The following is a 16248-nucleotide window of genomic DNA, read 5'->3' on the forward strand; positions in this document are numbered from 1 at the left end:
CCCACCCTCTACATTATATACGTAAAACTCATGTGGCCTATATCAAAAGATGGAAAACTAGTTAAATAGTAATAAAAAAATCCTCAACATTTATTTTAGGTCCAGAAAAGTTTTTAGAGATGAGAACACTGAAATTTCTGGGGTAAGGCTGTTGTAACTCAGCCGAGAGTTCATATAGTAAAGTTCTTTAAGAAAGAATATCTGTTTTATATATGAATTTTGCTACCAGCCTATTACAAATTCTGACCTTGGAACGCAGTTTGGATGTGGAACTTGGAACAGAGAATTCAGAATGTGGAACCTGGTATTATTTATAACCTGGCAAGTAGAACTCCCAGAAACCAAGTTAGTTAGCCAAAACAAGCTGATCCCTCTAACTACAGGTAAAACAACATTCTAAATAACTTAAAGTGTTTGAAAAATATATAAAATCAAAATAGGAAAGTATTTTGGTCGACAGAAATTAGCTTCCTTTTTAATTTTTAATGTTTCATGGAATGTACTTCAAACAGTAGATAGTTAACCAGTGCTCTTGACAGACACACTAAGTTATACTGCCTGACCACATCATAAATTAGCCTTTTCTGTGGGGATCTGTTAAAAAAAAAGAAGCAAGTTGTCAAAATGATTCCTTGACATCTGTAGCAAAGGAAATGATTCAGTTTCTTCCAACTATCCTTTACAAAATAATTATAAACAAACGCTTAATTCTGAAATATTCATTTTCTCATATTCTAAAAGAACATTTAGTTTGACCATACGTGTTTTATTTTTGCCTATCTGGGGACATTCACTAAACAATCTATTCATTTCACAGCTCCCCAGACATAAATGTCATAGACATTTACAACTTTTCCATTTAATCATTAATACCAAAACATTAAACACTTATGGAAAACACATTACATAGCAGTTTATCAAGTAAAGGGTGTTCATGTTATTTTTCTTTAGTAAGATTTCTGTATTGGGTCTATATTTGTAAAATGGCATTAAATATACTCCTATATGAAGGCATTAAGGTCTTTGTGGAAGATTCCAACAGTTATAATTTCTCCTTTAGATTATTGGGCAAAATTCCTAAAATATTTCTCCTGCACTTATTCTGAAGCATTTCCACAATCAGTAGGCAGATTCCTACCCAGTAAAAATTACCTTAGCCTCAGTGATTTATATCAGCTAGGGATCTAGACCAGTGAGTCTTGCAATTTCCAGCTTTCAATCAGTGCAAAATAATCTATTGTATATAAATATGTATACATGACTAGGATTTGAAAAGCTATCTATAAGAATGTTTATTCCCTTTGGAGTGTGCTTTTGAAGGAAGTGGAAAAAACAAAAGAAAAATTAGCTCTAATATCACACTTATTTTCTTCCTTGTTTTATTGCTCATTTCTCCCCCTCCATATTTGGAAGGAAGTTGAACAACTTTGTTGGTCCCCATGCAAGAAAACCTTGCAACTTTGATCTGCTGAGGTTCTCAAGCAATTACAGGGCAAACCAACACAGCAAACTACAGCATGTTACATAGAGTCCAAATAAGCTAGCACATGTAGCATTTAGTCTTAGCAGCATGGAACACTACACCCAAAAATTTATGTTGCTGTACCTTTAAAACTGCTAGCTTTACACTACATGGCAGTCTCTGGCATACACATGGATAGAGTCAGCTCCTTTCTGTCAGCTGTATCTTGAATTTGATATCCAACTTAATTTTCTCCTCATTTGCAGTTAGGGCCATATAATTCCACAAGGATTCAAAATGTGGGAGAGGGTAGCATTGGCTCATCTTTAGGTATCCTGGGCCACAATCCATCATCCCAGGTCGTGCTGTTCACATTTGCAGTCTAAACCGAACAGCTACAACCCCACAATTGGATGGGACTTCTAGGCTAGGGACAGACATTCAAAAAGCCTGAGACTGAATTGATTTAATCTTTGCAGATTAGTTTAACCTGCCTAGACATTCCCTCTGGACTGAAGAAATGCAGGCACATGCCTGCAGTGCCTCAGGCTACAAGCTGGGGGTGCTTCAGCACCCCCCCCTTCTCTTCTTCAGTGCTGAGATGACTGGGGGAGGAAGGAGGGTGTAGCAAGGTCCCAGCATGATACTCTGATTAGGGAAGGGTACACTCCCACCCTGGCCTGCACAGTTTTAGTCTTTTTCCCACTCGTTCAAGGGGTAGGAGATTGCCAGACCCCAGCCCCAGGCTAGCACTCTCAGGCAAGTGGTGTGTGCAATGCATGCATCTGTTGATGATACTGTACTTTTCAATCTCCCTCTCCCTGCTTCTTCATACTGTCTGCAAACCTGACAGGGCAGCAAACCAGCAGGGGGCTGATAATACAGTGTTTAGCAGTCCATCAACAAAAAAAGCCTCTCTCATTAATTTAAGCTCTTCTTAAACAGCTTTTTCCAAGGAAGGAATGGAGGGACATTACCAGCTGACCTGTTGATTAGCTCCCAAAAGCCCTAAGCAAACACTGTTTTGTCTTTGTCTTGTCTGCCTTTGTCCTGTCCCAGTGAAATTGGAGACACACAGACACCTTTCAGCATTAGCTGTCCATGGGGCTGGGGTCCATAATGTGGGAGGTGGGAAGGAGGGAGTGGGGAATCTATGCTTGAACAGTGAGGGAAACCAGGCAGACCCTGTTGTGCCTACAGTCTCCCCCGGAGCTCTGGCTAAGGAGGAGAGGGACAGGGCCTGTTCTCTGGATCAGAGAGCCCAGCCCAGGGCTGCAATGCATCTGGGATGCTGGGGGACTCTGGTTTAACTTAAATTAGGAAGGGGTCTGGGACAGACATTGCATAAACCAGTTTCATCCAAATCAGTTAAGTCTGATATTACATTCAACCAAATTTATCTTACACCAGTTTCAGCCATTTTGAAACTGGTTTATGTGCACTGAACTTACATTCTATTACACTTTTAAACCAGTTTCTGATCACTTAAACTGGTTTATGTGTAATGTCTGTCCCTAGCCCTAATGTGTTTCATACATCCCCAAACTCCCATTTCTGCATGGGCTCTCTACCTGCATGTAACACTGCTAGAGACTTGAACATTCTTGGGTGAGTCAAGTCCACTCTAACTAGTCAGGAGATGATACTACATTTACAGTTTTCATTTACATCTTAAAAGAAATTTAAAATGATATAGTTGCAGGAGGTGAGCAAACTGGTGCAATAAATCTTGCCGTATTTGCTGTTTCTGTAAATGTCAGTTTCTTTGGCCACATGAAAATCAAAGCTTTCATTTTAAGAGCACCTAAATTTTCCAGATGTGAAGAAGAGCTTGAAGATGTGACCTAGCACATCCTGAAACATCAAGAACTAGCAGGCAAAGAACCCCAAATGCCTTACATTAAAAATAAAAGTCCTGACTACTGATGACAGTATCTTGCCAATATTGTCAAGCAAAACCAGCATTTTGAGTTAAATGAAATTGAATCTCCTTACCTGTAGGTGTACTACTGCGAAATGAGGAGGAGGGTGTGATGGGAGGAGTGACTGGAGGAGTAAGGCTTCCACTGCTGTGGCGAGGTGGAGTAGACACGTTCCCACGAGACACAGAGCTTGACAAAGTCAAAGAGAGTTTAGGCTGAATCTTCTTCTTCAGAGATTCCTGCTCACGTCGAGCTGCATCAGTCATAAACCTAGAATAAAAGCAACAACAATGAGAAAAGCATTAGTTTTGAACCAGCCTTTGGCAACTATGACACAAGCATTTTTCACTGTAAGTGATCTAATGATGTTTCAAATTCAGCTTATGATATTTGTGTTCCATGGCAGAGGAGAGTGACAGCAAACAAGCGAACTTCACTGATGAGCTAATAATAGAGAATTTGTTCAGAAGTCAGTGAGAACATTTGGATTTTAATAGTATTTGTCTTACCTAACTGGTGTCCAACCTTATCACCCTGCAGGCTGGATGGGCAGTGCAAGGTCTGTCCGGGGGCCAGATCCAGCCACAGGGGGGATACACAACCTGACCTTGGTCTACCAGGGGATGGGGGGATGGAGTGGCCCCTATCCAGGAATGGGGGGAGGAGAAGATGTGGAGTAGCCCAGCCCTGATCCAGACAGTCAGGGGGGCAGGGAAGGGTGGAGTGGCCCCAAGTGAGACACATAGGGAGTGGAGGCAGAGTGCCTCAGCCTGATCTAGACATGTGGGACAGCAGCAGAGGGCTTGGAGTGGGAGCAAGAGGAACAGCCTGGCCCAATCTGGATGTGTGGGGTGCAGGCCTGACCCTGATCCAACTGTGCTTCCACTGCTCCCCTACTGCCAAACTGTCTAACCCATGGGCTTCCCCACTGACTGGATGCCATGGATTTGGCCCATGGGCCAGAGGTTGACCAGCCCTGTCTTAGCGGATTATATATATTTTTTAAAGCTGCATGGAAATTCATAGCTGGACAAGAGAAACTATTCTACAAAAGATATTTTCTTAACTACAACTCCTGCTCAGATGAGAAAAGCAGTCTCAGTAGCAGGAGTGAGGGAAATGTTTGCTTTGGGGTAAAAGTTTGGGAACTTAAAAAAATGTCAAATGTATTTAAATTTATTTTCAGAAATACTTGAAACGAAGCTATTTAAAATACACCTTACATAAGGAGTGTGTAATCATGTGGGGGCAGTCAGTAAGCCAGACTGGGCCTGTAGATTGGTACCATATGCTAGATCCAGTGTGTAAGGCTGGCCTAGTACAGGCAATACGTTCAGTTTGCATCTCAGGCTGCCTGGAGTAGATACTGCATGCAGTGAGCATCTTGGAGCAGGCACTGCATGTAGCATGCATCCCAGAGTGGCTCCATATGCTGCACATGGGGCATGTCCACTCCAGCCCTGCATGCCATGCACAAGGCTCATCCAGGATGCACTATTTGTGCATGTGGGTCAACTCAAACACCAATGAGCAGCACTGCATGCCAGCTGATAGGGCTCCATGGGCCAGTTCTGGCTTGTATCTTTACTACCTATGCCTTGCAGAATAGAGTGCGCACTTATATACAATTAAAGTGCAATATCTTACACCAAGAATAATTATATCCATTTTTTTAAGCTGGGCACCACTAATGGAAAATTAAAATAACTGTGATCCTCTCCAACTGCTACCCACTGTTAAAGTCCTAGTCATCTTAGGGCTGGGGTATACTGGCATAAGGATTACAGTAATTATTCTGGTGTAACCTTTATTTCAATTATTCACTTGCAAAAAAGAAATAAAGCAAAAAAAAGCTATTGTATTCCATACCAGAGCATGCATGCTGAAGGACACACCAATATAAATATCAATTCATACTTATATGACATCAACATCACTTTCTGATAATAATCTAAACAGACAAGTCCCTCATATTTATCTTTGCTATGTAACTTTCTCCTTTGCTGTTCCTTCATCCCTCCACAGGGGACTATGTTTCATACCTTTAGAAATTCTGTATAGATCTTCATAATATGGTACTTCCTCTTTTTTCTTCCATGCACTGATAAGCAATGAAGACATTAACGTTGCTGACATTCAGAACAGCATCACTAGGGATGAGCTGGCATTTGAGATGAATACAGCAGTTGCAATCTCACACCCATTGTTTCAGGGTCTCTGCAAAACCAGGCAGACATTACAGCATTCATCTTCCCTCTCCTGTTTCCCTGCAGCCATCTTTGTCAGAGAAACACACTCCAACTCTCTCTCTTTTTTAAATTAAACCTGATATTGGAGTACAAATGAGAAGTTTGTGCATCTTCTTGTCCTTCATGCTGCGTCAAGTAGGTATGCCCATTTATTTGGCAATACTGCCTAGCATGATAATAAAATAGGCAATAAAATCAAAAAAAGTAAACCTTAAAACTTTACCCAAGATTGCTTTGTTGGTCAACCGGCTTTATCTTAATTTTCAGCTATATTTTTTCAACTATATTGGGAGGTGTACAATTTTTGGATTATAAGCTTCTAAAACCATATTTCTGTGTTTGTGCCTTGAACAATAGAGGGCACACTCAAACTTTTCAAATAATAAATATTCATTAATGCTGTACAAGGTAATCACCTGGATTAGAACAGTCTTTACCATCATTTAGAATACAAAGGGAAAGGAAAAGTTACTGGCAATTCTTTTTATTGGACTAACTAAAAATAAAATGGGGTTTCATTCAACAGTCACACTTTCTTCATCAGAATAGTGGAAAGGAGTGAGACTCATGGAGATGGCAAAAAAAATATTTCATAACTCATTAAGTTCAGAAAGAAAGTACAAGGGTGTTTCAAAAACTAACAGCAAAATGGCTGCCCACACTGTATTTCTGTGGCAAAGTATGGAACTACACAGCAGCAGGGAACACGGTTGGCAATGTTGTCAAACAGCCCTATTATTTCATGCAGAACACACATGTGATGGTATTGAGCATGTAAATAACGTGGCTGCACAACTGTTAGTATGCACCAAAAAAGAACAGTGTTCTGTCATTCATTTTTTGTGCGTCAAGGATGTGTCGCCTAGTGAAATTCACTGTAGAATTGTGCCACAATATGGTGAGAACTGTAGGGCTCAATGAACGGTCTTTGAGGAGGTGAAGAAGATAAAGAACAGCTACACATCTATAGTAGATGAACCACAGGTAGGATGCCTCAACACAGTCACAATGGAGGACAACGTTGCCCATGCTGATGTGACTGTGTGTATGAATAGGGATGTGAGCATTTCTGACCTAGTGGTGGAGCTAGGTGTGTAAGTGCTGGCAGTAGCTATCCTCTGATAACCCCAGGTAATTTCTCTACTTTTCACCAGCTACATTTTATCACCTGTTGACATTCCCTTCTTTTGTTTCCCCCCACCCTACCTGTCTCACACCCATTAACTCCTATCCACTCTGATTTTCCTTGCCATGCATTTGCGTTTTTGCAGACCTGCATTTTGCATGTTGGCTTAAGCTTCTATTCAACCCACATTTATTGCATTTACTAAATAACCTTATATGGCAGTATCTATGCCATTTTGCACGATCACCTGAGTTACCAGAAAGTAAGCACCCATTGGGTGCCATAGCAATGGATGGATTTGCATAAACAATATGTGAAAGTGTGTACACAGCTTCTGCAATGTGCATGGGACAAAGATGAATTTTTCTTGTCCATCATCACCAGGGATGAGACCTGGGTCCACCATTATGATCCCAAGAGCAAATGGCAGAGCATGCAATGGAAACATACACCCAAAAAATTCCTTACTCAACCATCCTCTGGCAAAATATTACTTACTCTGTTTTTCAATTGCCTAGAATGACTCCTTGTTCACTTCATGGATCAGGGTCACAATTGATAGCAATACCTACTGCTACATTCTTCAAATTAGGGCTGTGCAAATCGGCTATGTTTCATTTCGGATTTGGCCATTTCAGAGGATAGCAATTCATTTTGGTGTTTCAGATCACTGTTCCATTTCAATTCAGCCAAATCTGTTTTGGAGTTTCGATGCTGATTCAGAGATTTGGACTGAACAGGGAGAGGCAGGAACAGTTGGGTGGCTGCAGGTTCTCCCATGGCTCCTCCAGCTGTGCCTGCCTCTCCCTGAGCAGGAGGAGCTGCGGGAGAAGCCCCCACGGCTCCCCTGCCCCATCCCCCACCCGGCCCTAGCCACCCAGCAATTAAAAAAAAAGCAAAAAAAAAGCCCTGCATTCACTGGCTGCAGCAGCAGTGATAAGGGGCCTCTGAGGGCTTGTGGCAGAGCCCCCCCATGCAGCACAGGCCAGCGGGAGACAGCAGGAATCGCCTCTCGCTTCTCCGTGCTTCGAACCTGCATGGCAATCATCACATCGCATAGGTGCAGCACAGCTCGGCAGGATGCTGTGCACTATCTGGGACCTGGTACTGCTCAACTCCAGCAGCACATAGCTCTCAGAAAGTGCGTAGTGCCCTGCCAAGCCATGCTGCACTTGCACCATGGGGCAGCTGCTACACAGGTACCAGACAGGGGGTGATCCCCACTGCCCCCTGCTACATGGGGGGGCTCTGCCATGAGCCCTCAGAGGCCCTAATCACTGCTGCTATAGTTGGGGAGTGTAGGGCTTTTTTTTTTTTTTTTTTTTAAGTGCTGGGAGGCTGGGGCCAGGTGGGGGATGGGGCTGGGCAGGGCAGCCATGGAGGCTTCTCCTGTGGCTCCTCTGGCTGTGCCTGCCTCTGCCCCAGTGGAGGGAGCCATGGGAGAAGCCCCCATGGTTGCCCTGCCTGGCTCCATCCCCTGCCAGGCCCCAGCCTCCCAGCACTTTGAAAGGAGGACTTTGAGTGGGGTTGTGCCAGACTATTCCCAGACGGCACTTTTGAAACATTCCAAAACGTTTCGGATGTTTTTGTTTTGTTCTGGAGATTTCACAGATTTCACAGACTTCATAGACATTAGGGCTGGAAGGGACCTCGTAAGATCATCAGGTCCAGGAGCAGGAAGTCAGCTAGGGTCAAAGGATCCCAGCAAGACAAACATCCAAATGTTTCTTGAAAGTGTACAGAGTAGGTGCTTGTACCACCTCTGGGGGGAGTCTTCCAGGTCTTGGGGGCTCAGACAGTAAAGAAGTTTTTCCTTATGTCCAAACTAAAATGGTCTTGCAGGAGTTTGTGACCATTGGACCTTGGGGTGCTTTTGTGAACAGGTATTCCCCCAGAACCTGATGCACACCCTTTATGTACTTACAGGCTGCTACCATGTCACCCCTGAATCTGCACTTCTCCAGGCTGAAGAGACCCATAGCTTGTAGCCTCTCTTCATACAGCCTGTTCTCTTGCCCTCTGATCATGTGCATGGCTCTCCTCTGGACTCTTTCAAGCTTATCCATGTCCTTCCTAAATGGTGGAGGCCAGAATTGGATGCAGTATTGCAGCTGTGGCCTCACCAAAGCTGAGTACAGCAGGAGGATGGGTCTTGCTTGAGATGCATTGATAGATGCAAGCCAGAGTTTTGTTTGCTTTGCCAGATGCAGTATCACATTGGTGGTTCATATTCATCTTGTGGTCATTCATGATCCCTAAGTCTCTTTTGATCATAGTGCCAGCGAGTGTAGCATTGGCGAGCCTATAAGTGTGATGTGAGTTTTTATTCCCGAGGTGGAGCACCTTGCATTTCTCCATATTGAATGCCATCGGGTTTTCATCTGCCCACCTTATAAACCTGTCAAGGTCAGCCTGGATCATGAGCCTATCCTCAAGTGTGGATGCTCTTTCCCAAAGTTTGGTGTCGCCAGTGAATTTAGCCAGTCTGTTTTTGACACCAGTGTCCAGATCATTTATGAAAACATTGAAGAGTATAGGTCCAAGAACAGAGCCTTGGGGGATGTCACTAGTCACTGAGTGCCAAGTTGATTCGGTTCTATCAACTACCACTCTCTGGGTCTGACCTCAGAGCCAGTTCACCAGCCATCAGACTGTGGAGTAGTTGAGACCACAGTTGCCCAATTTTTCCATGAGGACATCATGGGACACCATGTCAAAGGCTTTTTTAAAGTCCAAATATATGACATCAATCTCTTCCCTTTTGTCACCTAGTCATAGAAGGAAATGAGATTGGTCGAGCAAGACCTACCTGCAACAAACCCATGCTGGCTATCCCTCAGAATGTTGCCTTCTGTTAGCCTGTCAAGAATTGTTGCTTTGATATATTTTTCCCCAAAATCTTTGCAGGGACTGAGGTCAAACTTATTGGCATGTAGTTTCCCAGGTCTTCTTTTCTCTCTTTCTTGAAGATGGGCACCACTTTGGCCCTCTTCCAATCTCAGATACGTTGCCTGAGTGGCACGAATTCTCAAATATCTTCACCAGCAGCTGCACTATGATGTCTGCCAGTTCCTTTAGCACTCTTGGGTGCAACCTATCCAGACCAGCTGGTTTATGGGGGTCTAGCCTCTCAAGATGCTCCCTCATAATATCCATGCCAATGGTGAGCATATTCATCTTCATCCTGGTCATCCCACATCATGTAAGGCAGTGTGGTCCCTTTGGGTTGGTGAAAACCTGACGCAAAGTAATCATTAAGCAAATTGACTTTTTCCTGGGTGTCAGTAGTCAGCTGCCCCAGCTAGTTTAGCAGGGGTCCAATGTTGTCCTTGTTTTTCTTTTGACTCCCCACATATCCAAAAAAGGATTTTGTATTGTTCTTGATGGAGTTCAGTTGCAGCCTTGGCTTTTCTAGTTTGCTCCCTGTAGGTGCAGGTCCAGTGCAGTATACTACTCCCGAGTGGTGTTTCCTGTCTTCCATCCTTTATACGCCTCTGTTTTTAGATGTAGGAGAGCCAAGGGGGTTGTTGAGCCCTTTTACCACCTTTCCTATGGGTTGGGATGGACTTCCCTTGTGCTTCTAGGATCACTTCCTGAAGGAGCAACCACTCATCGTGAACACCCTTCCCTGTGAAATCATGGTTTCTCAGGGCCTCAAGAACAAGCCTCCTGAGCTTATGGAAGTCAGCTTTCCTAAAGTTGAGAACTACTGCATGGCTGCATTGCCAGCTTTGCAATGGACAGTGAAAGTGATCAACTCGTGGTCACCTAGGTTCCCTTCAATTCTTAGGTTGCTGATTAAATCATCCCCTTTTGGCCAGTACCAGGTCCAGCAGTGCCTTGCCTCTTTTTGGCCCATAAACTTCTTGGGACAGGTAGAGCTCATCCACACACGTAAGGAAGCTTTGTGAACAACTGGATTTGGTCAAGTGCTCATCCCATGAGATGTCCAGGTAGTTGAAGTCTCCCATGACGACTGTGCACCGAGAGCATGTAGCCTCAGCCAGTTGCCTGGTGAATTCTTGGTCAAGCACTTGTTCCTGGTTTGGAGGTTTGTAGTAGACTCCTACCATTGTATCCCCTTCACTATGTTCCCCTTGTATTCTAACCAAAATGGTCTCCAGTTGTCCTCCTCAGGTGCCAATCTCAGCTTGTAGGGCCGTATAGCTCTCCACATAAAGAGCTACACCCTCATACCGTTTTTCAGCACGACCTCTCCTGTACAGGGTATAGCCATTTATACTGGTAGTCCAGTCATAGGAGGAGTCCCACCAGGTCTCCGTGATCCCTATGAGATCATAGTCATTTCTGTTTAGCAGAAGGACCAGTTCCTCCTGTTTATTCCCCAAGCTCCTAGCGTTAGTGTACAGGCAAGTAAGTGTGCCTTGGAGGCCCTAGGCTTCCTTGTATTCATGGAGAAGCTCTAGAAGTGGGTGGGTTCCCTTGAGCATCCTAACTTGCTGGTTTTATGGTTGTTGCTTGGTGAGCTTGCTCTGGTGGTTGTCTGCCCATCCCCCAGCGAGCTAAGTTTATAGCTCACTCGAGCAAGTTAGCCATTCTGACTGAAAAGAGCTTCTTCCCCAGTGGAGTGAGGCAGAGGCTGTCTCTTACCAACACACTACTGCTTCTCTCTCCAAAAAGCAGACTATGGTCACAGAAACCAAAGCCTTCACAGTGGCACCAGCACCACAATCTGCTTTTCATGTTTTGGAGCCTTTGGATTCAGTGTTTCAGGCACCAAAACACCCCCAGAATGAAATGGCTGCCAAAATTTTGCACAGCCCTAAAAATCATGTGAAACCAGCTATTTGGACCAAACAGTGTGGAAAACTGAAGCAAGGTGTTCTCCAGCATGACAGTACAAGGCTGCTGAGTGTACAAGTGAGTGTCAAGACTTTGGTGGACTGGACTTTGAAATCTTACCACACCTTCTCTACCGTCTCAATCTTGTGCCAAGTGACTATCACTTGGTTAGACCATTGAAAGAGGCTCTTTGGAAGGACAAATTTGCCAGTGATACAGAGGTGCAACTCATGGTACACAAAGAGTGGCTGTCAGAGTCATCAAAAAGCTTCTTTGAGGATGGTATCAAGACACTTGTAACCTGCTGGAATACTTGTGTGGCTAACATGGTGACTATGTAGAGAAGTGATGCAATCCAGTAAATGATCATTGCACACAAAGTGGTTTTATCTCAGAATTGCTGTTAGTTTCTTAAACATCCTTGTAATTATGGTGGTCAACCAACAGCCTATTTTATTTTGGTTTTCAATTGCTCACAGAAGGGATGCTATGTAACTGACTGGTGTTTATAATGGTCTGAAGTGTGTTATACTTAAAAAGTGTGCATTTCACTCTGAGGGCTATCTAAGAAGGAAGAACTGTGCCTCTCTATTTTTATTATAAGATTCCTAAACCTAAAGTAAATTCTTAATGTGAACCCTTATGCATAACAAATTCCAATAATGTCCAACAATTTCTCTGTACATGGATCACACTTTGAAGACAATACACACTACCATGGATTTTTACTTACATAATATCTTCCATTATTAGATCTAAAAGCACTCTAGCAAACGTTAAGAAACATAAATAGAATGATGACACAAATGCACAGAAAAATGGCAAAAAGATTACAAGGAAAGGGTCCAGTTCTGTAAAGCACTACAGCACCCTAATACCTATTATGATCTATTGGCATAGCATGATAGTACACATCGGGGTGGGCAAAATATGGCCCATGGGCCAGATGCAGCCTGCCAGGCCATTCTATGTGGCCTGCAGGACCCCTAAAAAATTTAGAAAATATTTATCTGCTCCTGGCTCCCTGTCAAAAGATGACAGGAGCCTGGAGCAGTAGGACCCAGGGGGAGCCATCAGCAGGACACAGCAGCCCAGCCCAGCTCAACCATTTCCCTGCCTTACTGCCCCTGCACTGCTCCAGCACCATGTGGCTTCTGGCTACATCACCCCCCCACACATATAGCCCCCACAAACCCCACATCCCATACCCACCTACACCCAACATATCCACACACATACCCACATGGTCCCTCACCCCCCCCACATCTATCCACCCTCCCCACAGACACACCCACATCCTCCTCCACATCCCACATACCCCCCCCACAACAATATACAAGAGTGAGACTTCATTTTGAGCTATTATATATAATCACCTCTATGTACACTACACAAATGCATGTAAACTAGGTCAAAAATATTTTTTGAAATCAAATTAATGAATGTTTTTGCTTTTAGAATATAATTTGGTAGTCTTCAGAGATAGCAAAACCCCTTGCTGAAAGGAGTACTTCTGGGGACAAAGGGAGGGACTTCTGGTGGCAAAGCTCAGGGGTTAGGGGGCTGGACTTCCAGTCACAGGATGGCGACCAGGGGTGGGGCACCTGTCAAGGGGCAGGGTTACCCATGCATCCCTCCACAGTGTGCCAAAACTTGGTAAGCAGCCCTCTGCCCAAAATAATTGTCCGCCCCTGGTATACATGGTAGTATACCATGGTAGCATGGTAGTATACAATGCACATAGTAGCAGTTACTCTATATTGACTTGAGACTATCTGGGTACTTCCATATTCCCCTAATACATATCTGCAGTGAATATGAATATTCTATATTGGTTGGGGAATATATTCTTTCATAGCAGTTTGGAGTGCACAGTCAACTTCATCTAAAAATGTGTGGACTCTGCTGGCGAATAGTGCAGAGCTGCTGTAACTTGCAAAGAAGTCTTTATAGAAAAATTGGCATTTCATATGGATAATGGCAGGGCAAGATGGAAATAGAATTTTACTGGCTAGAGACTGGTATGGAAGACTTAAACTTGGCTCTCAACAAGAAAAAACTGTTCCCTTTCTGTAAGACTAGTATACTTTGACACATCCTCAAAATATCATGGCATGAAACTAAGTACCTGTAGAGTAATAAAGATGTATCCTGTCTATCTATAGTATGGATCTTTGCCATGAAACAATGTCAATTCATAGTATGAAGGCAGCAATAAACAGGGCTTTGACATGACTACTTATCTCCTTTGGAACAGATACAACACACCTTGTCAAGCACTGACATAGCAGTTTTATAAGGTTACTATGGGTATCTCATTTTCAAGTGTTAAAATATATAATATTTTAAAACATTTTAACTATACCTCCATCCCTAGTAAACCTTTTTCCTGAAAGGGTCTATATATTATTGACTGAACAGCTCACAAAAAGTCTGAATTTCAGTAAAGAAAAAGCAGCTTAACAAAATGAGCATATATATTTTCTTTTCTCTAACTAGGAAATGTCTAATTCACTTACATTTAGGATTTGGATTAATATATACATATGCTCTGGATCAGAAAGCTGTATTCCCTAAGAAAGAAAAACTTGGATACCTAAAGTATATTATATTAAGGGCAGAAGTCTGAATAATTGTCATATAATAAACTCGGCCACAAATTTAAAAAAGTTAAAATAACGTTATGGTATAGCCACTCTAGGTTAAATCTATAATGTCATGGAAAATTAAAGTTACTGCTGTAACTTCCTGCAGGAGCTGTTTCTGTATCTTATTCCCATTACCAAAGTGTTCTAATGCATACAATGTGTTCTAAAAACATCATGTGTTGTCCATATTCCACAGTACTGGGGCATACTTAGGACAGAATCTCTAGCTTTATATGTGAAATTCCTCAATCTCTTGCATATAACATATGTCAAACATGTATTTGTCAGAAGGTTAAATTTCAATATATAATAAAATTTGTAATATTTCTGAAATGAAAACTCTTTTATTCTCCTAAAAGGTTAGTCATTTATTTCTTCAAGATTTTATTTGTGCGGTGATGCTGAGCTGTAATTATATTTGTGCCAAATTATTATGAGATTCTCTGAAGTCTGAAATAGAATTCTGAAAATTTTGGTTTAGAATGGAAAGCATTATTTATATGGAACACATCCCACAAAAGACATGAAAAATATACTATGGTCACTGATGTCACCAACATTTATTTAAAGGTGCAAAGGGATCTGGTCCCTAGTCCCAGTATTTTGCATCCTATGCCAAATATGCATGACAGGACACCTAATTTTGCAATTGGGAATCAGATCCCAATCATGCCATACTTGCCAGTGCAGAGGGGGAGTGCAGGATTTTGCAATGACACATTGAAAATCAAGTGCCCAAAAAATCAATGGAGGGTCAGCTCAGCCAGGGGACTAAAATGGGGTTTGGATACAGCCCTGGTATGGTCCTTGCGAGGCCAAGAATCAGTTGATTATTAGCCTGGCAGGGACCACACCAGCTCCGGTTCTAGATCTTGGTGCAGCACTAGACCTAATTTAAAGTTCCTGGTTGTGGGAAGCCTGTGCAAGCTTTTGCTTTCCTGCATTGCACAGCCTGATCAGTGCTGTCTGGCACAGGGTTTAGAATCCCTGGAGGGAGAAGCCTTTGGCTTCTCTTTAACCCAGACTCTAGCCAGCCAACAATCAGCTACCTGATTATCAGTCACTGGCTACATGTTAAATTTAAGGTACCATGCACACGCCACAAAAGTGATCTACATTATATGTGGAATACTTTTACAGCTTGTTTCTCTTTTATACCACTTTTAATCAGGTGCAGATGTAGCATCCTTCCTATTTATGCTGCAATTAACACATTAACCATGGCATAAATGTACATGCAAAGGTTGCTAAGCCAAACCCTTAAAAGTTAAGAAATAATATAAACAACATGCCTGTGTGTCTCTAATTACACGAACACACACTATTGTATTTAATCAAATTGAATACAAAGATGTTTTCCCAATTTAACCTAGGGACAATAGCCCCTCATCTTAGATTTAAGTACAAGTTAGGTGAGAGGAGGGGGAAGTGGATGCAGCTCCAACTGTGACCCTTGGCCCAGTGTCAGAGTTGGAACTGCAGCTGCTGCCCCAGCCTTTGCTCCCCACTGCCACCCCTGCAGCCACTTATCTTGCCTTTGCAGCTCTGGCTCTATCTGAGGCTCTGCACATGATGTCTCTGGCCTCATTCCAGCCATGCAGCAGTGGTGGCAGCTCTGGCCCCACCTCTGGGGCCAAGGCTGAAGCTGCTGCTGTCTGGCTGGGCTGGGACTGAAGGCAGTGCAGGCTCTGTGCTCCTGGCTTGAGTGGGCCCCTGCCAGACCCACAGCCTCAAAGGCAAGGTAAGCAGCTGCAGGGGTAGGGAGGGGAAGGCAGGGGGCCAGGAAGTGTGGCAGAGGCCAGAGAGGAATGTAGCAGAGGGGCAGGAGTGGGTTAGAAGTGAGGGGCACCAGCAGGACTAACAGGATTGGGGGCACAGCCAGGGATGGGATCTGCAGATTGGGAGTGAGCTGGGGGGTGCTGTGGCTTGGGAGTGAGAGGCACTAGTATATCGGGGCTGCTTAGTGCCCCAAAGCAGTGGGGGGGACAGCTGCAGCCAAAGGTGTAGTGATCCGTGAGCATGCCACTTCAGTCCATGA

The 16248-nt window shown here is 43.5% G+C and overlaps 1 protein-coding gene across 2 annotated transcripts in view; it reads right to left on the bottom strand.

The window, feature by feature from the left end:
- Positions 1 to 16248, bottom strand: part of JAZF1 (JAZF zinc finger 1) — a 159308-nt gene that overhangs the window by 47393 nt on the left and 95667 nt on the right. For both annotated transcript variants that reach the window (XM_019535334.1, XM_019535344.1), the window contains exon 2: positions 3458 to 3654. In XM_019535334.1, the coding sequence (XP_019390879.1) occupies positions 3458 to 3650 (193 nt within the window). In that variant the 5' untranslated portion in view covers positions 3651 to 3654. The remainder of the gene's footprint in view (positions 1 to 3457; positions 3655 to 16248) is intronic.

Source organism: Crocodylus porosus, unplaced genomic scaffold (genome assembly GCF_001723895.1).
Source record: "Crocodylus porosus isolate Cpor-Errol unplaced genomic scaffold, CroPor_comp1, whole genome shotgun sequence".
Taxonomy (NCBI): domain Eukaryota; kingdom Metazoa; phylum Chordata; order Crocodylia; family Crocodylidae; genus Crocodylus; species Crocodylus porosus.